Here is a 21,421-nt window from a genome sequence, read left to right as displayed (position 1 = left end):
AACAGACCCAGTTCACTTAGCCTTTCTTCATAGGGGAGATGCTCCAGGCCCTTCACCATCTTTGTGGCCCTCCGCTGGACTCTTTCCAAGAGATCCCTGTCTTTTTTGTACTGGGGAGCCCAGGACTGGACACAGTACTCCAGATGAGGCCTTACCAGGGCAGAGTAGAGGGGCAGGATCACCTCCCTCGACCTGCTGGACACGCTCTTCTTAATGCACCCCAGAATGCCATTGGCCTTTTTGGCCACGAGGGCACACTGCTGGCTCATGGCCAACCTGTCGTCCACCAGGACGCCCAGGTCCCTCTCTGCAGAGCTCCTCTCCAGCATCCTCAAGAAATCCTCAAGAAATGACACAATTCAGTCATTCATGAGGGGCCTTCCCAGCTCCAGAGAAGGAGGGGTAAAGCCCCCTATGATCTAGCCCAATCACGAGGAAGATTTCAGTAATCTAGGTTATCTCAAGGCCTTAAGTTGGTACTTGAAATAGAAAATGAAGGGAATAAGCTTTCATCTCTGTCACTGTTTACTGGAGGGTAAGGTGCAGCTGAATTTTTCTGAGCAATCCTTCCAAACAGCACTCTTGCCCTACTTATGCTCTTGTGCTTCGTACTGTGATTTTTTAAAATTTCAGCATCGTTTAAGTATTTCGTTCCTAACATGCTTCCTTGTGTTTTAAAACCTATTTTAGCCTTCTCTAGTTATCTCAGGGATCAGCGTTTTTGTTGTTAATTTCTTTATTACTCTTGTCACACTGCAGAGAAAGTTTGGATATCAAAATCTTTGCTTTCTGCGCTGCCTTCTCGCAACAGAATGAAGAAACAAATCATTCACTGGGTCAGTGTTTGAGAAGACAGCAGCTGTGTGGCTGGTTTCCTTCCTAGTATGTTAGTAAGTCATTTACAGCTCAAGGAGGGATAGGAGCAGCAGCTTTGTTACAAATGTGAAAGCCGAAAATGGAAATGAAGCTGCTAATTACTAAGAGGAATTAAAACTATCTACAGGTTACCTATTTATTTTAAATTAAGTTCTTCCCAGCTCTGCCTTCTCTTTTTAAAACACTAGTGGGAAGATACACTTTCTTACCCTTTGTGGTACCTTTGGGGTCCTTAGAAAGAACGTTTCAGAAGCAAATGTGGATCAGAGTACTTACATTTATAAAACTGACGTTCAGCTCTTTGGCGGTGTATCCTCGTTGGAGGTTGCGCCGGGCATACACATCATAGTCCCGGACAATCCTTGTGATTATATCTGATGTTGAGATACCCTCAGTTCTCTGCGTTGGTACGAACATTCCTGAGCAAAGTGGGAAAAGAAAGCCAGCTGGGAAAGCACGGCAGGACCAGGCACTGCGGCAGGTAGCTGAGAAGGGACACAAAAAGCCTAACCAAAGTCAAGACACTTGCAATTCTGGCCATCTCGTTCCTAGTTCTTTCTTCTTGTTCCTTTGTGAGAGGGTTCTAGGTTGCTGTACAGTTCTTTTTTCCTCAGTCTACAGAAAGGCTAAAACTTTCCCCCTGCACAGTTCTCATGAAGTTACCAGACCGGCAGAGGCTTCTGAGTCAGCCCTTCGCTGGGGGAAGCAATTAGCTTCCACTCACTCTACTGAAAGATCATCTGCTTCTCTCTTGTGTATTTCTACTTACCCCTCCATTCCCGTGTTGTGCTGTCTGACAGTCTTTGTTCTGCTAAGTTTTAAAAAAAACAACCAAACAAGAACAGTTAGACAAACCACTGGCCAACCACAGAGCACCTTCAGGTAGAAGATGTATACTCTGCATTACAAAATACAAAAATACAGTACAAAAATACAGTGGGGACTGAGGCCATCAGGCTCTTCAGCCCATCCTTCATGTATATCTTGCCACTTAAGTGGTTGCATTACCACTCTCCCTTCTCCAACTATCAAAACTGGTACTTTATTAATGCTGCATTGTTTTCTTCAATGCAGCTGAGGAATGTATTTGTTTTTCACTGTTCCTCATCAAGACAGGATCTCTTGACCTGTTAAAACAAGTGTCAAAGGCAGTACTACTAGCACGCCTTGCCCTACTAGTTATTTAGTGCCACAAAACATAACTACTATCACTTATATGTAATTGCAATATTAAGCTGCTAATGAGTTGAGCTGTGAGTTAAGACCAGAAATAGTTTTGCCAAAAAAAAAATAGTGCTTTGTCTTAAAAGATTACTGCAACTATTGATCAATTAATTCTCAAATTCACTTAAGAAGGCAGGCATTGCTAGCCAATTTCACAGAGTTAGAAAAACAAATGGGGAAGGAATCGAGAAGCTTAGCAGCCTCTTGTGACTAAATGATATTTGATATGTTTTCCTTATGATCTCTAATTAGCATTCTCCTCAAAGTTAGATTATTTTAATCAAGAGCAGAGAGGTTTCCCCAGTCATGCTTTTCAGGCATGCAGCAGTCACTCAGGAAAGTATTTTTGGAAGCAGTGAAACCCGCTTTAAGCCAGAAGCTTCTATAAATAGGAGCTACAAGAATTCATTAACAGAAGCCAAACTCTACCCTTGCTATGCCAAATGCTGAATTGTTTTCAAGTAAGTGTTAAAAGCCACTTTGCCTTTAGCCCTTTTACCTTTAGTCACTGATTTTGCTTTTATTTGCTTCATATGCTAAACCAGTTCATGTTTTTAAACCCAGTTGTTTAGAGATGGGCAGAGGTTTAGTCAGCGCAGTGCTGCAGAGCTCACTGTTGTCCATATGCCCTCTCCTCCATCGACTACACAGGAAAATAGCAGTGCATGGAAATCTATACATGGGGCTCCAAACTTTGTATTTGCTTCTCTGTTCACTAACAACTTGGTGTGGGAAAATGGGAGTACTGAAACTAAGGAAAATGCACAAATGCTTCCACAACATTGTTCTATTTAAAACAAAATGCCCTAGGGGAAATTCCCTACGCTGATAATGCTATTCTGGAATGTTAGGACCATTACGATATTAGATCTCAAAACTAAGGTAGCATTATTCCTGTTTTACATCTAACAAAGTTCAGTAACACAAAATTGAAATCACTTCTCCAGCATCCTTCAGCAATGGACAAAGGACAGAACACAGCTCTCTGAAGCTCACACTGTGTGGTGTGACAGCAGAGAAGGATGTGTCAAGTTTGGGCACTCTCTAGCTCAGTCTGATAATAACAGACACCAAGGGCTCCTGCCGTGTTGTACAGGGAGCTCGGCACCTCACAGACCTAATGCAAAATAGTTTTCCAGTCAGCACCTTTTCTGTATGTCCCATCCATACCATAGGTATGTTTGTTCCACTGCCCAATAAAGTGAAGCAGTGCAGGCTCTGAACCTGCAGAACAGCAGTTCCCAGAGGACGGCTGCGAGTCAAACACCACAGTGACATCTGCAAGTGGAAAAAGATCAAGAACTGCTGCTATAAAAAGCTTATTTTTACAGCTTGGGTCAATAACTGCTCTACTGCTGTCATTGTATAGCTTGAGAACGTCATTTTGTGCTACAAATTACCATCAAGCAGATTTGTTCTTGAATTCTTTTAAGACCAGGAAGAGGACGGATTCTTCATTGTCCAAAGAGGTGCTTCCAGAGAGCAGTGGAAGAAAGAAATAATCAGTTCCTCCTCCTGCACTGTGCATTTTGCCAGAAGCAAAGAGTGACTTAACTCAGTCTGCTTAGATCAGCTTCCATGAACTGAAGACAAACTCGTGATAACTTCAGCTTGTTCACATTCAACGCAATATGGTAGTCAACCACCTGCTAAATGGCCATGCCGAATTAATTACTCTGGTAATGATTTAAACCCTCGGCCAGCGTAGTGAAAAAACCCTCAGTGTAAATCAGAAGTGGATCCTAATGACTCCCGAGGGCCTACAGTGTGCCCTCATATTCAGGCCTGTTCTGTGTCAAGGAATCATTAATTTGTGGTTACCAACAAGCCACTGCAGTTGGCTGGGCTATTATGGGAGCTGAACTCATTTCCATCAGTTTAGAGCTCGCACTTTAGCACCCTAAATTCATTAAAGAAAAAAGATGGGACTTTTATTAAGACAGATTTGAATGTTTTCCTGGGGGCTGTGGAAGGAATTCAGCACAGGACATCCTCTGTGGTTCTACAAAATCAATCTTTCTGCTGAAATCAGCAATATCTGATTTTAGAGTGTAAGAGAACATGGTGCTGCTTTTCTCACAGCAGCTGTGGTCAAAAGGCAGTAAAAGAGTTTGAGCTGAGGCTGAATAGAAAGGTTCTAGAAGCGTCAAGTTGCTCTTACCTGCCTCTTTTATGTGCTTATATACATCATCCGAGCCAGCAGAGGAGTACGGGATGTCATCGTGGGCTACAAAGTCAATCTGCCAGTGAACAGAAGAAGAATCACATGCCACCATCACTGAATTTTGGTTCAGAGAGGGGTTATTGTGGAGGATCAACTCTTGATTTCAGCTGACTTTCTTTTGACATTCTCATCCTAAAGCCATCACCTAGAATACTGCACTAGATTTAGGCCTAAAACTGTTAAGTTCTGTGATAATAATGAAAGAACAGAAAGTTTGTCTCCAGAAGCACTGTCATTAGCACAGCGCTGTGGCTGTCTGTGTGTGATATTCTGTACAAAACCTAAGACAGCTGTTTCAGCTACTGCAAGAGCCGAGTCACGTGGGCACCAAAGTACATTTAGTAAATTACGCTTTTGTTAAGACATGTACTGCACGAGGGACAATAACTGTAAGAGATTATATTTCTTTGTATTTCTGGCCAAGTATTGCACCTGTTCACATTAATAAGAAATATGTCTTGAATTCAGGACTTTAACAGAACTTCAGTCATTACATTATAGCTCTACTGCTTCTTGATCTTTTCTGAACGTAAGTTTATGGATGATTCTTCAGTTATTTTGCCATTCAAAAATGAGCCCAGCACACTGAGGAAAAAAGACAGAGAAATATAGCATTTTCTGACACATTTTCTGACGATTGAGGGCAGGCAAGGCAGGTACCTAACTTTGGTGACTGGAGTGTACTGAATTAAATAACTTACTCCAGCTGACACAACTTCACACGCTTGCTGTTTATCTTCAACTGACAGCCCATATGAGGGACAGGGGGATAAGAGGAGAAACGTACCTTATGTTTCTCAAGGAATTCTGGTGTTAGTGTCCAGGGTGCATCTCTGATGACCTCATCCACATAGCGACAGTGTCTGAGGGCTTCATATCTCTCCGTTTCATTCATCACAGTGAAGCCTTTGAACTTATGAGTTAAATCATCACTGCAAACTAAAATATGGAAGTATCATCAAAATGACTTTACCTGCTGTAGAATTTGCTTGATCAGACATTTTTCACTTCCCATATTTACGTTAAGCACTTGGTTATCACCTTAGCTAATTTTTGGGAGCTCCAGGGCCTCTAGGAGTTCTGCTCACGGTTGGCAAGTACAACCACAGATTTATGAGAGATCTTGCCTTTCTGGAGCTGCAGCCGGAGCCCAAGTGAAATATTGCAGGACATCTCACATGGTACCGTAAGCACATGTGATGCAAGTGAATCCCACTACAAGCAGAGATTTCAGGGCTGATTATGGACAGTGCTTTAAAAACAAATGGAAACTGCAGTGTCAAACTACATGTATCACAAAACGGTTGAGACAGGAAGATACCCGGACACCTAATCCAACAACCCCTCCCTGGAGGGGGGCTGACTACAGCAAGGCTGCACACCAAAGATGGAGACCCCACAGCACCCTGTTCCAGCGTTCAACTGCCCTTGCAGTATAAAGGTTTGCTCTTACGTAAACAAAGTTCTAAATGATTAATTTGCCCACACGGCTCTAAATCACAGAAGAACAGTTTCTCATTAAATAAACATTGATAAAAAACAAGTCAGGGCAAATTTTACAGGAATCCGTCTCTGAGCTTAGCTTTAACTTCAGCAGATTTCATAGAAAGAGAAATAAGGCTTATGGCATGATCAAAAGGGAAATCACAGAAGAAAAAGCCCTGTGGAAAGGACTGGGAGAAGCCATATGCTCCAGTGGAGAGGGTGGAGCCTGGGAATGCATCTTTAACTCTGGATGTGCCAATACTACGTCACACTGCTTTTAAAATGAGGCGGAAACACCATCCATGTTACTGGAGGACTATAAAAGTTGGCCATTTTCCTTCCACTCACATAATGTTGCATAAGATGCAGTGGCCTGTCCCCACGGCTCTAACTCTGTCCAATATTATAGCTGCAATAGTCATTTGACTCCCATACGGAATAATTTGATACCCTTTGGGTTGACAGTATTTGCCCTTCACCACAGGTCAAACCCATGCCTTTGCGTCTCACTTTTCTGTGACACCTGGACAAACAGTAAATATACTTGACAAATGACAAATGCAGCATTATTAGTGCTGCAGAGGCACGTGATAGCAGCCCAACAGCAGCCACATCTTCCCAATTTGAAAACGCCAACCTATCAGACGAGGCTCTGGCAAAGATTCAGTCTTTTTTGAGATTTAAAATTGATATTATTGATGTATGGTCATAAAGGACCTTTAAAGCAGGCAAAATGTAAATACCCTGGAGCTCAGGCAAAATTCAGAGTCAGATAATAATATATATGTGTATTTCAGCTAGCTAAATGCTACTCTCTCTTATTACATCATTTTTATCATGCCTGCTGACAGGAAATCTAATGGAGAAAATGCATTTGTAGTAGGAACATTCCTTTCTGAGACTGCATTTGTATTTATTTACAAACTTTATGTAACCTTAGAGTTATCCTCTCCTGGAAGAAAAGGTTTACTAAAATTATTGGAAAATGGAAGTTTTTGCTTGAATTTTGTGGAAAGGTGAGATTTCAATTTTTGAGTACTACTTGTTCATATAGAGTGCAGTCACAGTATGTCTGCATTTCCTTTTATTTCTATCATCCTGCTCTAATGAGTGACTTGAGAAGGCATAAACGTCTATCAAAAACATCTCAGCTCCAAATAATTGTTTTCACAATAAGAAATAAAAAGGATCGGTTGTGATGCACAGGAACACACATGACACCAGTGCTTTTGCAGCACAAATTGTACGTGGGTGTGGAAAAGTGCCCATTCTTTAAACAGGCTAAGGCACTGCATTGCTGTGAAAAGGTATTAATGAGTGCTGGCTGCTTTGTCTTTCACTCCAGAACTAAAAGGCACAGTGAGCTACGCCATGAAATTCAATAAAGCTGCATTTTTGCCCCAGAGCTCCTTCCCTGACCTGAAGTGGTGACACAACCACTTCACCTCTCTTGCTTTTAAAACAAGAACAAAGCCTACATAATTTCCATTTTTTAAGCTTCACATTCTTCACACTTTTACACATCCGCTTGTTTCTACTGCAAGCTATCTGGATCAAGAGGGAAACAAGATGCCCTAAATTTTTCCTTCGTAACAAAGGGATGTCATTTCCCTCTCAGGAAGCTCCCTTTGAATTGTCACCATTCATAAACTTAAGAGTAAAACCGAAGATTATGTTTAAAAGGAGATTTTCTTTTCCTCTACAATTTTTTTTTAACCTTCCCCCTTTCTAACTGATTTGGAACAAAGATGCAGTGAGTGTCTTAGAAAGTGTCTGGAGGTTGCATTTTCATTCTCTTTATTATCATTTCTATGAACGTCTGAGCAGCTGCATATTGCTGTGCAATATTTCTGAGATGTATCTCAAACTCAAAGGTGCAGGGAAACTGGAAATGAAATGCACGTTCGTGGGGCCTCACGAGAACAGTGCTTGCAAAGCCAGCTGGGCAGGAAACAGCCACTCTCCAGTGACTTCTCTGGCATATGCCAAGTGCTGAGCATCTGTTAGCAAGGCACAAGGCAAAAAAGAAGAAATTAGTGGAAAAAGCTGGAAAGAATGTAAATTGCCTGGGGGCACTTGTGAGCCGAAAAATACATTCAAGTCATGATCTACATTTAGGTCTACAATGATAACGGGCTAGATTCAGCTTCTCAGCTGATGGTGAAGACTGGGCTCGCACACACAGTACTGACCCAGCAGCAAGAGGACGTGGGCTGTGCCTGACTGGCAGAGGGACTGAAGAGCCAGAAATAAATGAGTGGTTGATCTCATTCACTCATCTCCATCTTTGAACAATTTTGAGCGAATAACTGAAAAAGGTAAATTATTCATGTGGAGCTATTCTAAGCACAGAGTCACGCAGACACCTGCTTTAACTAGAATGGGAATTGTGCCTGTGCTGCTGAGGGCAGAATTTGACTTTTACTTTAATTGATGCAATTGTAAGATGTAAGTCAAGGCAAATCACCTATAGAAAGCCCCCAGAGTGAAAGTAGCATTCAAAGTCATAGTGCATTAACAGCTGGGGGTGAGAGCACAGCAATAACTCCAATGCTAAAGCACAGAAGCAAAAATTCAGTGCAATAAATTACTCTGATCTTACCTCCTACTAATAAGTAGCTATTTGGGAATAGAGTTTTGGCTTGCATAAGAGCTCTAGCATGGCCAGAGTGGAAGAGGTCAAATATCCCATCTGCATACACTCTGACAGGTCTGTCAACTGTGGAGAAAGAAACACAACAGTGATTTTACAGACCCCAAACTAGTTTCACTTAATTCAGCTGAACAGGTTTTTGTTCCCAGATAAGATCATTGTGAATATCTACTCCAGTTCTGATATTCAAAATTCTCTGTGGGTGAACTTGCGGAGTTTTATCCTGCTTATTGCTTCTTCTTCTCTGTACTCTGCTGTTTTCTCTCAAACTTAGCCTATTTATTATCATCCATCATCCCCGTATTCTAATTTAGCAAAAATGTCATCCTCCTGTCTCATTCAGAGTTCCACCATATGTCTTGTTCTTTTCCCTCTGCCTTTCTAGACTGTTCTGTCTTCTGGATTTTTTTTTTTTCCTTGCTTTTTACTATTGCTTCACATTTTCTCCCTTCTGGTTTGTAGCTTTTTTCCCCATAACTCACCTCTTCCACATAAGCACTTCACTGTCCTTTTTTCATACTTCCCTCTTATTAATGAGCTCATCTTTTTTTTCAATCTTACACCTGCTATCACCCATATAACTCTTCCCGTATGAAATCTTCAGCAACAGCCTTTAGGCAGAAAAGGTAAAACATTACCAAATGACTGGCCTAGCAGCTGTGCCACAAAGAAGTTACCTTCAAGCAAAAGGGAAACAGAGACAAGAAAAACAGAGCCCTAACATTCATGGAATGTGCTTCAGCGTTACAGAGAGATATCTCCACTATCAGGACATCCCCGGGTCCATAAAAATTTGGGACCACATAATACCTTGTACAACTGACTGGAAATCTGGTATTTACTCCTCTACAGTGGATCTGCTTACGTACTTTAGAAGCTTATTTTAAGTATGCAGAGTAAGCATGCAAAAGCTTTAAAAAAAAAATTGATTCTCCTGGAATTCAGAGGGGCTGAAATATTTATTTGGGACTTTCTGTGAAATTATACTGTTTCCTCAGCCCAAACACAGAGGTAAGTCTGGAAAAAATGTTCAGACAGAGCTCACAAATTAGGAATGTTTTCTTTATAACGGGCAAATGGTCTTTAATTAAGGCCACTTAAGGTTTTTATGTGGTCAGCAAGAGAATCATTGAAAGAAACTCCAGTGGTAGCCATTACATTACACAACACAATTTTCAGTCTGGAGTGGGCTGGCAAGCCTTCCTTCTGAACAACATGCAAGCATCCACGAGAATATCAAACTCTACCTTGAAATGTTTTCTCCTGTTTTTTTTTTCTCTAGCGAACAATAAAGGTCCTTTAGTCAGTGGTTTCTTCCCCATTACCTGACAGCACCAGATATCAGGCTGGCCTCTCTTCTTCCAAATAGAAGGCAAAAGCAAGTATTGATACCTATCTGTAAAAGAATGCCTTTGCTTTGAGAGTACCCATGGTCCTGCTGATATTCTCTACACATACCTGGTGTTCCCAGGCGGGCTTGTGCAATGGTTAGCTTCTCGTGGGGTGCTCTGCACTGACAGCTTGTTTCATCTGCAAATGGGGCAGGTGCTGTCAGAGTCTGGAAGAGGGAAAAACACAAAGTCAATTTGGTCATCAAGGAGTCAAAAAAGAACCACTGAACTGTGCCAGAATACTCTAACCAGGCTAAATGCTGGTGTGTTTCCTAGGAACGTTTGCTTTTCGGTCAAACTACAGCAAATACAATTCACAGAAGGTAAAATGATGAAGAAAATAAAGCTTTCCAAAAACTTTCCAAAGCTTTCCACTTTTCCAACCTAACTCATTGTCTCAGCTGAGAAGCTCAAGCATTCTGACGTGAGAGCAGGCACAGAACTGTTCTGTTTGCAGGGCAAAGACAGGTCTGATGGCTATGGGTCCTGGCAGCTTAATCGTTGGTTTGGTCTCAACAAGACCGAAGGCCCAAGTTAACAAGATGTGCTTTGCTCTGTGTAAACAACAGCTGGAAAAGCTAACTGGAATCTAGAATACTACAAATGGGCCAACTCCTCACACATACCTGTTCTTCCAACTGACAAAACAGCAGTACAGATGACAGGGACCACACACTGTTTTGCTGTGTCTTTAATCAGAATCTCAGACAATTCTGAGGAGCCATTCAAAATAAAGCCAGGACTGCAACCAGAACTCCTACCTAGCCAGAGCTATCTGAGCTACAATTCCCTTCTCTTTTCTGACATATACTGTAATAGTACTAAAATGCTTGAATTGTCGTCAGAGTACAACGAGGGTCTGAAGAGCTTATAAAATAAAGACAGGAGTGAGAGAGTGAGGATGTGTGAAGAATGACGTGGTGTTATCTGTCAGGAAACCCTGCTACAGACATTACTTTTTTCTGTTCATGCCTATGTAGGAAATTCTCGGCAGGAAGAATATCAGGTATTTATTATCTGCCATATGGTCTGATATGAAAAAAAACATGCTTCCCTTACTCTTGGCTTGACATCTCTCCAGAATCATAGAAACAACAAGCTATAATTAGCTGAGCTTTGGGTTGCTCTGTTTCTGTGAGATGAGGTGTTACTTACTTTGCTTCCACCGCGATTTAGCTGGGACCTCACAGCCTTGCACCACTGCTTTGGTTTTGACAGTGACCATTTATGCAGTGCACAGCTGTCAGTATAAATTTGATCTGTTGGTAGTAACAGAATCTCTCTTCCTGTTTATTTATGCTTTTTTAGCTTTTAGATATTGAATCACTTAATCACTGAGCATTTATTTTCTTTAGCATCCCAAGATGCTTAAATCCAAAGACACGTAGAGCTTAATTGCTGCTGACCTCTGTGCTGTCTTGTTGCATGCAAAGGTCAGAGGACAGTAGCAAAAGGACAGTAAAAAGTGATCTGTAAGAATCATTTTCAACTCTTCCTGCTTTGGGATATACTATTTGTCTTGTTTCCCTCAAGCACTCAACCTTTATATACGCATGTGTACGTTTTTCCTTCCTTTTTTTCCTAAGATCAAAGACTGCTGGAAATCATCTGAGGTCACATTAATATGTTGGTGATAAAAATCACAGCTTCCCTGCGCAGACAAGGTTAAAATTGGAGAAAATATGCCAAACAACTCCACATTTCTGCCTGGGTCTCACGGAATTGAACTATTCAACCAGCAACCCACGTAGCACAGCACAGAGCATTACACATAATCATATAGTGTGAGCTCCCTCCTTTATTTTCTAAATACCGTCTTTTTGCTTCTGTCTTTGTGATCCCTGAGTGCTAACCTGTCTTTTTATCTCCAAGCAAGGTCAAGTTACACAACAGCCATACAGCCAGGTTCGTGCTGAGATAAAGAGGAAGGCAGAAATGTTAAAACAATAATGGCTATGGTCTGAGGCCTGCAACTGGTAATCAGATCCTAGCTTGGCAGAGGCTGTTTCCTTAGAGATTATTTGAAGAAAATAGGCCTGGTTCACAGCAAGATTTTTTTTTTCCAGGCAAACACAGTGGGGCTTTTTGTCCATTTGAACACCTTTATGACACCAAGGTTTTTCTTTCACTCTCTGCTAAATGGAGAACAACCTCTATTAGCTTCCCATCAATCTAGTTTTTGTAAACACTCATCGTTAAAGCTCACCTCATGGCCAAGGGCTTAGACCCAGACTTGTCCATGCTTCTGTTACTCTGTGACCTCTCAGTGGATAAGAAAATGCATTAAACACAGCAAGTTAAAATCAGCAAAATTCTCTCAAAGACAGAATGCATAAATAGAGAAATGGATAAATACTGTGTGCTGCCACACATCAATAGCTCCCAGTTAGTGTATATAATACTATTCCATTTTCTCTGGCCTAGAAAAGATGCCACAGAGCTTAAAAAGAACATCTTATGAGGAAAATAAGATCATCTGGTTTGTCTGCAACGGTGTAAGATAAAGTATTTCAAGAAGTGATCAAAAAAACAGAAATAAATGATCAAGCGCCTTTCCACTTTTATTATAATTACTCCTATCTTTCCAATTTCCTATGAGTAATAACTGGAACTGAGAGAAGAGATAATCTATATAGCAGCCTTTTCATTTTGGTTAATCCATTGAAGTACTTGTAGAAGTTTGCTTCAGTTCTGTTAATAATCAGATGGTTAGACAAGTGTACTTCTGTCTTCTTCTGACAGACTTTTCTCTTCATCTGTGTCTTCATTATTTTCTGGCACTTTCATTTTGCAATTAGCCAAGCAAGTCAAATCACCTTTGGACCAAGATAAGCTTCTGAGATCTGCATCATCCTGTAGCAGGGTACTCTGCAGCCTCAACGTGAGCTCACTGGCAAATTATCTCCTTTTGCTTGCTCAGCATCTGCCTTTTGCTTGTATTGCTTTATATTCTTGTACTGGAAATCATCCGTAGTCACCTATTCCATGTCTCTCAGGATTTCAGTTATTTTGTGATTTCTCTCTCTTTCCTCCTCTCGGTCATTTTTTTCCACGCTAATTTTGCTGTGATTAAATAACAGAATTATTCCCTTGTACAGCTGGTCCATAGCTGTGTTTATTTTTGTTGCCCTTCTCTGTTAGTCGCAAGGTGGTTTATACACTGTTCAAGCTGATAACTCTTCCAATTTCTAGAAAGGGAGCTTTTAAGTAGGATGGGGCTGATATCTTACACAGTCTACTAGTGACAGAGCAGAATAGTTTTCAACAAAAAGAGGGGAGATTCAGGTTAGATGTTAGAAGGAAATCCTTTACTCAGAGGATGGTGAAGCTATTAGCACAGCTGCCCAGAGAAGCTGTGGTGCCCCATCCCTGGAGGCGCTCAAGGCCAGGTTGGATGGGGCCCTGGGCAGCCTGAGCTGGTGGGGGGCAGCCCTGCCCATGGCAGGGGTTGGGGCTGGGTGGGCTTTATGGTCCCTTCCAACCCAAACCATTCTGTGTTCATTTCATGATTCTATGACTGTAGAGCTTTAACAGATAGGAATAGAAAATTATTTACATGGTGCTCACACTCTGGGGTTATCTGAGGCCGTAAGCACCTGATACCAGCAGGGAGACCATATTTTCATTTAAGCAGTCCAAATGCCATGTTGTTACTGTAATATTAATTTGTGGAGTCTAGAGACAATCTGTTACCTGTCATAAATGGAGAAGTCATTGTGAAATGGGGATTCCTTAGTGATATTTACGTCTGAGGATGTTAAAAATAAAAAAAAACTTTTGCAGTGCAACTGGAAGTGTTTCCTGGAAATGAAGATATTGCACTGAATTATAATTAAAAATTGAATTCCTAAAAGCAAATGGATGTGAAAACAAGGTATCAAACAACCCCTGCATACCAGAAGTGACCCATCTGGTGACAAGTTTCAAGTATCTCACATGTTCACACAAGAACTGAACGAAGTTCAATCAACTTCAGTAATTGAAGAGATGGAGAAGTAGGAAAAGAGGGGCTTCCAAGTAAATCCCTCAGATAGCGTCATTTGCACTCAGTATGTTAGCAGCCCCCAAATATAACTAATGAGACACTGAGAGGAGAGTGCAGGGCAGTAGCTCTTTCCAACTGAACTCCATCCTGAGTCAGAATACAACCCCAGAAGAAATGCCATATGACTACTAGGAGTAGTTCATTTTCAGGTGTATCTTGATGCTGCCTTTCTATTACCTCTCTTCATAGCCTCTTAGGCTACTGTAGCCATTTAACTCAGCTGCAATTCAGCAGATAAATACGAACAGCTTATGTTTCCAACGGATTTAAAGGAAAGTGGAAGGTGTTTTGTAGAGGAACAGGAGTCAGACCACTGAAACAGCACCTAAAAAGTATGAGCACCTCTACATCATTTATTTTGTTTACAGTCTGTAAGAGGAATAACTAGTTGTGCGGCTGTTTTATGTATTTCTTTTTATTTTCTTCTCCCACGCAGCAGCGAGGAAGAGAGAAATATTTTTGAAACTGGGCACAGTAGAGCCATCCACACCAGACTGCATCTGGCCACTGTAGCTCTGTCTGCAGGGTAACTGCATGCAACGTACGTACGTAGAAGGGACGACTCTTTTCAAAAATTATTTTTATTAACACAGCTACACTACCTTGCTTACCACATAGCAGACAAAAACATTGTTCTCTTGATAGAGAGAACTCTTCTATGTCACCAAGGATTTGGCCAGCAACGAAGGTCTAAGCACATTTCAGGTCTTGAGCCAGTATGGCTAGACACGGAAAGCTTCACAGAGCTGTGCTTTGTAAGGCCTGTGCTTTGCTGGCAGGGAAATTCTGTGGGAGGTATGATGCTGCAATCTCCTTCCATCTCTGAGGCAGTATTTAAAACAAATAACTGATTTCACTGGAACGAATCACGTGGGTGAGGTCTACTCATATGAAGGAAGAATATTTTGGGAACCTGCTCCTGATGTTAGCAAACAGTAATTACAGAGCAGGAAATGCTGACATCGGCTTTAAGGAACATTTGCTAAGAGCAAAACGTTATTGAAACTCTTTAGGAGGAACTAAAAATACACGTGGAGCTTCTGAAGTACAAATGCCCTTTGCTAGTGGAAGGGCTTCCTACCTGGGTCTTCTCCTTGAGGTCTGGGGAGTGAACAATACAGAAAATGAAAATCCTGTCTGATGTATTTGCCTCCAGTAACTTTGGCCCAGACAGTCATAACTGAATGTTGTCGGTGGGTGCCCTGAGATAAACTTTTGAGAAGGAAAAAGCTCCAGTATTGACACATGAATCAAAAGAAAATCTAGCTTATTCTCCAGCAATTCTGCTGACTCAAAGAGGTGCATCTAAAAAAATAGGCCAAACTAACCTAACAAGAATAATAACTTAAAAAATAATTATAATAACACCTCTGTTTGCAAGCATTCCAAATTACCTTATTCCCAGTTGCTTTTTCTGGGGCTTTATCTTCAATTATACTTTGTTTGTCATTAGTACTAAGTCATGATTAAATGTGAGATGTAATTACAAATTAGAAATTAATAGCAGAAAAAAAAGCTTCCACTGCTTTCTCAAGAAGCACACTGATGTAAATATGTTTCATAGACGATGAAACTAGCACAACAATATTCTACTCTAATCTTTGCAAAAGGAGAAATAATTTTGTGACAAGATTCTTGTGTGACAACTACAGCTTCTGACCAAACTGGAACACAGTATTCAGAATTAAAATCCCTTGCAGAGGCAGGATGCATCCCAAGTTAAGCAGAGCTCAGGTGAATCATGAAGCACCTCCATCTACATGAACGCTAGCTGGAAAAGAAACAAGAGCCTCTGCAAATCACAGATCTGTCCTCTTCCTCCCAGCACAACTGGAAGGAGTGCTGCACACAAGTGACCTGGGTACTGAAAAAAAAATGATGCTAAGGCAGCGTGCAGTCTGTGAGCCTCAGTCCTACTGCCTTGCTTGACAGAGCTTCAGGCTGTCAGGGGTCTCTGACAGGAGGAGGGATATGCAACAGTTCAAGACAAGGAAGCATAGCGCTCCATCAGCAGGGCGCTGGTTACCAAACTGCGGCCTGAAAAGGCCATCATAAAAGGAGGACACTGCAACCAGACTGCAGAACCCAACTGCCTGTCATGAATTTGCAGTTAAAATCTGTGCAGCAGGTACCACAGACCCAAAACGTGCAAGCTCTGCTCCAATGCCACTTTGTGTTTTATTGACCAATGCAGAAACTGCTGATGTTGGTTCATATTTTTTTTTTTAACTTCTAATGCCCATTTCTTTAGTCACCTGCATTAATGTATATACCTGATGTATGCCTAAAAGGACTTAACTTCGGGTTTACTGTAAGCAAGAGTTAATCTGCTGAAATCAGTTCAGCTGTAGATGAGATTCTGGAAGAACTTGGCTCAGTATTCAATCTCTACTCGTGTTTCAACATAAAGGTACTTAATGTCTATCAATTATTTCATGTCAGATGTAGGATAGCTTTTTTTTTAAATATAAATCATTACTCAAAATAGAGCTATGCTGAAGCATAAAGAAGAAAAAAAGAATTTTCCCCAGCACGAGGCAAGTATTCTCTGCAGTTCCCCAGCTGGAACACAAGAGCAGCCTGGTATGAGTTATTTCCCCCTAGGAAACACACTGGGCTTTCATTAACAGACCTCTGATTTATCTGTGCTTCTCACGAGAGTTTTTTCACCTTTTGTCTTCTGTCTCCATGCATGCAGGAAAGATGGGCAAACTACCTGGGAACAAAGTAAGCACATACGAAGACAGTTCCAGCTGTGCTGTCTGTGCACAGCCCCAAATGTGAGGTAACAGGCTACATCTTATTCCTACTTCTGTATTACTGGGTTTCTTCTTATGTTTTATATATGTCATAATTCTGTATATGCTTTTGAGGAGCAAGTAGAGATATCTACATACAACGGTTTTTTACTCAAACCTCCACAGTAGCAACAACAACATAGTTTAAGAACTCAGTAACATTCTCTCAGTAAAGCTTCTCCTAAAATTGCATTGCAGGTACATAAAATTATTTGCAAACAAGGAATACAAGACACAGAACGTAGTGCTTGCTCCCTGTACTGTGTTCATGGGTCATTTATGAATTCTGTAGTTCTGTGGATCTGATCAACATGGATTGCAATATGTTTTTGCAGAGACTGTGGCACTCTGGAATGTATACCAAATGCGTGTCCTTTGATGCGGCAAATGCAAATTTCAGCAGATTTCTGGTGCCTACAGGCAAGTTTCTATTTATTTGTTAACTGTGGTAAAGATTGCTATGTGCCCCAAGTACAAACATTGGGCATTTTTTAAGAGTTTGTGCTTTTGTGTAATAGGCAACATTTATGAAAACTAAAATTAAGCCGGAGCAGAAACAAAACTTGGAAAGGAACTAAAAGATATTGGATCACATAAAGTCATTTTGGGTTTCTCATATGTCAAGCTTTTCATGTATACATTTATGCTTAGTTCCAGTTTGAAATAAACAGATGGCAGACCCCCTAAGTCATACCATCAGATGAGAGAGAGCAAATGCATGGGATGCTTTGAAATCACAATAAAAGCCCCTAAATTTGGCATTAGCTCCTCTGGCTAAAATTGTATATGTATATTAGTGAGACATGAAAGGTAAATACAAAGATATATGGAGGCTCTTTGAAGTAAAATATCTGAAGTAATCCTACAGGTTGCATCAGAACCTATCAAATCATTGCCTGCAAATATGAAAGAGGTAAGGTATCCAGGGATGAAAATATAGAAAGCCAAGACATGAACAAGTTTCTTGCAATTTTTTTTTCCAGATTTTGAGCTTAATAATGTATTGCTTAACAGCAGGAACAGGAATCTAGAGGAGCCCACTGCTGCCTTCACTGTGCTGTCATTTCTTCTAAAATACAATACAGTACAATACAATAAAATAAACAACTAATGCAGCTGATACCTCAAATTACATGAAAGCTGTGCTCTTCAAACGTTTATAAATCTGATTTTCCAAATTATTACAGGTTCAGGGGTATCTGGTGCCTAAGTCCTACTGATTCATAAGAGCTTGTAGCTTCTGAATCTCAAGTTAAGGCAGTAGAAGGAAGCTCGGGCTTGGGATCAGTTGCTGGGATTGCCAGGGTAAACCTCAAATAGCTCTGATGCTTACAGTGCCTTGGCAGAACATGTTTTATTCGCCATATGGATAGGTCCAAAGTCTCCAGCTAGTCTCCCTGCCCTTGCAACGATGTCAGAAAAAAAACTAGTACAGCATTTCCACACAAGGCTGATATTATTTGCTGCACAGGCAAATGGGATCCGGCTTCAGCTTGAGATGTCTGAGAATGGCTTCCTGTGGTAGTGTGGATGTCACAGAACTGTGATTCCTAGAACAACCTGGTGCTCTTGGGACTACATAGCCAAGGAAAGAGCAGACACAGCAAAAGTCACCTACCTGCTTCTTTAGGTCATCATGCAGATTGACTTTAAAGTAATGAAAAAAGCTGCTTAATTCCTTGCTGGCCCTTTACTCACCAACATCCCTGTACAGCCCAACTTGTCTTCTCCCCTTTAGTTCACCTTGGCTAATTCAGGTGGTTATTGGATTTCTTAGGATTCTTCAAGCTGTGCATAACTTTCCCCACCTGCTGCAGAACAGCCTGTATTCCTGACTCAAGCATTACCTCTCATTAGACACAGAGCACGATGAACTAGGTACTGCTATGGAAATACACATTTCAAGATACTTCATTCCCATTAACTGACCAATTCTGAAAACAATGCATTTTAACTCAGGTCACAACAGCACTTTTCCAGGTGTTCTCACTGAGGCCTACATTACGTGACAGGGACTTGAAATACGAGGAAAAGATCCCCTCAAAGGAAAGATGAGGCCAACTGGTACATTTTGAAGTTTGTTTTCAGGAAAGTTTCAATGTGTATTCAGTTTTGCTTTATTTGCAGCACTATACTTATAAATTGCCACCGTTTCTTTTTCTTTTTTTTATCAAAGACACTCTCTGGAATAGTCTTCCTGAACAAAGTGTGCTCTTGCAGTGTCCTTTTCTTTATTTCAGGTTGATTGGCAATTCACAAGGTGAACCCCGACCCTTCCATAAGATAGCTGCCCATGTAGAGTTTCTTCTGGAACCAAAGTCAAACTCATGATCCCAAGATACTGAAATAAATAATGATAAAAAAGGCATGTTGGTTCACACGATTTTCTACTTCTCGTCTATTTTCTCCCTTGATATCTCTGCCATCACATTGAATTAAGAGCTTGTCTCACTTACGGGCCTTTTCAGTGTAAGTAAGACACAGGCAAACCGTAACAGGATTCCCTGACTGAGATCCACAGCTCATCAGCAGTCTACAACATGTTGAACACTATGTGGGGGAAACAGCTATCTTTTGAATGCATGTCATGATATGATCAGCAATATTTATCCACTTAAAACAATGATGGTCCCTCTGACCAACCTATGGATAGCTGACCAAACCATGGATGTCTGGAGGTCTAAGCAGGTGAAGCAACGCTCACAAAAAAAAAAAGATGGGGCAGTAATAGATTGAAAAGTGGTCCAAGCCAGCAGTTCGGTGTAAACAAGGGCAGGATAAAAACCAGACTGTGCAAACTAGAATTGGTAAAATGCTGTCTGTGTTTTTTCTTGACTAAGATACTGCAAAGATTACCATTACTGACAAAAACTGAAAATATAATTCATTTGTCTCTCTGTTCTTTATCAAGACTAAGGTATGTATGTCACCCTAAGAGAGTTTTTCTGGCATTGGGAAACATGGAAGTTGAGAACATAAAGATGGCAAAGACTGAGTGAGAGATGTATCAGGGGAATTGACTTAAGCAAGAATGCTCATTAATGTTCTAGTTGGTTAAGAAAACCCAAAGACTGTCTTGGGAAAAAAATTATGGCAATTCATACCACAACACCACTATGCACTGAAATCATCAACTTTCAATACACACTGAAACTTACCTGAAATTTGCCTTCAATGTGCCCTGTTTTCCACTGAAGGATACAGGGGTTTTCTTTAATCCTACTGTGACACTTCCTGACAAGCTAGCAGACTGCACAGTCTAAAATCAGAAGACCTAGTGACAGATATCCATTAAAAATATTCACAGATGTAAGGCTTAAAATAATTAATTGCTTTTTTAATGAACAGGATGACAACAACTGTTTCAGAAAACAACTAACCTCCTTTTCATGTTTTGAAATCTTTTTCCTTAACAAAAATAGCTTCCTAAAAACGAGCCTGTACTGAGAACTTGAAAGTCCAGATCGTTTTTGAGCTGTGTAACAAGCAAAGTGCAGTATCAAAAAGTTGTCTATAACTGGTATCATTCTCAGGTACCATCCTGTAGTCCAGCACTGCAGGTTGATATAAAGACGGTACTTAGAGCTCCTCTTTCAGTTATACTAATCGAAGTAAGTGCCTTGGTCAGTGATCCACCTGTGTACATGGTGGAGGTGGATCAGAGAAGGTAGTGAAAATATTAAGAAGAGTCTGACAGGAGCTTCAAAGTCCAAGTTACTAGAGCATCTGTGGAGTTGTGACTGACCCTTCAGCACACCAGCTCTGAACTCTTCTCAAGACATAGCTATCTAAAGCACCTATCTTATACGACCAAGAGAAGTATATTCCATTATACTACAACGGGCTTTTTTTTGTTTTGTCTGAAGACAAGGTAGATCCGCTGGCTGTCAATGTACCACTTTATATGGACACATTTTCCATAATATTCATTCAAAATGTTTCCACTGTCCATTATGAATTTACTGGTACTCATGAAGATCTAAAACATCATAATGAATCTCTGTTCTATTAATGCACTCCAGCTGTCACCTGAATTTCCACAGAATTATACTGGAGTCAGCGATACCACAAACACTGGCATCACGTTGTCATTGCCTCCTTTAGAATCTTTTAAAGTGTCAGACTGCATGTAGTAATCTATTCAAACGGGTGTTTTGACATAGAAATCTTGGGCAGTGTGTAGGAGAATGCAGCAGTAACCGCACGTGAGCTCACCTGCCCTATCAACCCAGCTCCAAAGACATCCCTTAAACGAAATAAGGGTTTTCTTTAAAGCTGGTTCTAGCTCTACCAAGTAGGAAACATTAATTTAGGTCAACGCCAGAGACTGTTGCTATTTCTTGTCACATTAGAACGGGGTCAACTAATTCAAATATAGCGCTGAAGTTAATTACCGAAGTCTGATGCTTAAATATGCGTTAATCAGGACCGTGACTGAATCCTGGAGCTGAACGATCTGATTTCCACGCTCAGCTGTTGCATCAATCACACATTTCCACATCTTGCTGCTGTTTGTCTGCTTCCTGCCCCTCCGTGTGTGCAAGAACAATAAAAGCTTTCCACAAAAAGCAAGACAACACTCCCGCACTTGGCACTACCACACGAAAAGAGGCAGCTCCCAGGCTCGGGACCGTCCGGGCCCGCACACACGGAGGTGCGGCAAGTCGCGCACAGCGCAGCGCATCTTCGGGGCGCTCCCTCGCGCCCGCGGTCCCGGATCGCTGC

General features: G+C 41.1%; 1 protein-coding gene and 1 long non-coding RNA gene across 7 annotated transcripts; one reads left to right on the top strand and one right to left on the bottom strand.

The window, feature by feature from the left end:
• Positions 1 to 1,107: 1,107 nt before the first annotated feature.
• On the bottom strand, positions 1,108 to 10,071 carry LOC100548633 (choline-phosphate cytidylyltransferase B). 6 transcript variants are annotated; one of them, XM_031557367.1, is made up of 7 exons: positions 9,921 to 10,071; positions 8,412 to 8,528; positions 5,112 to 5,263; positions 4,262 to 4,340; positions 3,271 to 3,378; positions 1,646 to 1,687; positions 1,108 to 1,295 (listed from the first exon to the last, which is right to left on the bottom strand). In XM_031557367.1, the coding sequence occupies exons 1-7, from the start codon at positions 10,054 to 10,056 to the stop codon at positions 1,123 to 1,125; spliced, it is 807 nt and encodes a 268-aa protein (XP_031413227.1). In that variant the 5' UTR covers positions 10,057 to 10,071; the 3' UTR covers positions 1,108 to 1,122. The 6 variants fall into 6 exon arrangements, with proteins under 6 accessions (XP_031413227.1, XP_031413231.1, XP_031413232.1 ...); XM_031557371.1 differs by having other exon boundaries at positions 1,646 to 1,684; XM_031557372.1 differs by lacking the exon at positions 1,646 to 1,687.
• Positions 10,072 to 13,342: 3,271 nt separating this feature from the next.
• On the top strand, positions 13,343 to 19,389 carry LOC104915199. Its single transcript, XR_796281.3, has 3 exons — positions 13,343 to 14,439; positions 16,597 to 16,683; positions 17,032 to 19,389. It is a non-coding gene; the product is annotated as an uncharacterized LOC104915199 (long non-coding RNA).
• Positions 19,390 to 21,421: the final 2,032 nt, after the last annotated feature.

The sequence above is a fragment of the Meleagris gallopavo genome, chromosome 1 (genome assembly GCF_000146605.3).
Source record: "Meleagris gallopavo isolate NT-WF06-2002-E0010 breed Aviagen turkey brand Nicholas breeding stock chromosome 1, Turkey_5.1, whole genome shotgun sequence".
In the NCBI taxonomy this organism is placed as follows: domain Eukaryota; kingdom Metazoa; phylum Chordata; class Aves; order Galliformes; family Phasianidae; genus Meleagris; species Meleagris gallopavo.
The sequence above is the reverse complement of the archived record's forward strand: the minus strand, read 5'-3'. Positions and strand labels throughout refer to the sequence as shown.

Coding starts and splice junctions, on each gene's coding strand:
- LOC100548633 (XM_031557367.1), bottom strand. CDS start 10,056: ATGACCAAATTGACTTTGTGTTTTTCCCTCTTCCAGACTCTGACAGCA. Junction 8,529..9,920: donor AGCCCGCCTGGGAACACCAG/GTATGTGTAGAG, acceptor CTTTCTCCACAG/TTGACAGACCTGTCAGAGTG. Junction 3,379..4,261: donor TAAGCACATAAAAGAGGCAG/GTAAGAGCAACT, acceptor TTCCACTTGCAG/ATGTCACTGTGGTGTTTGAC.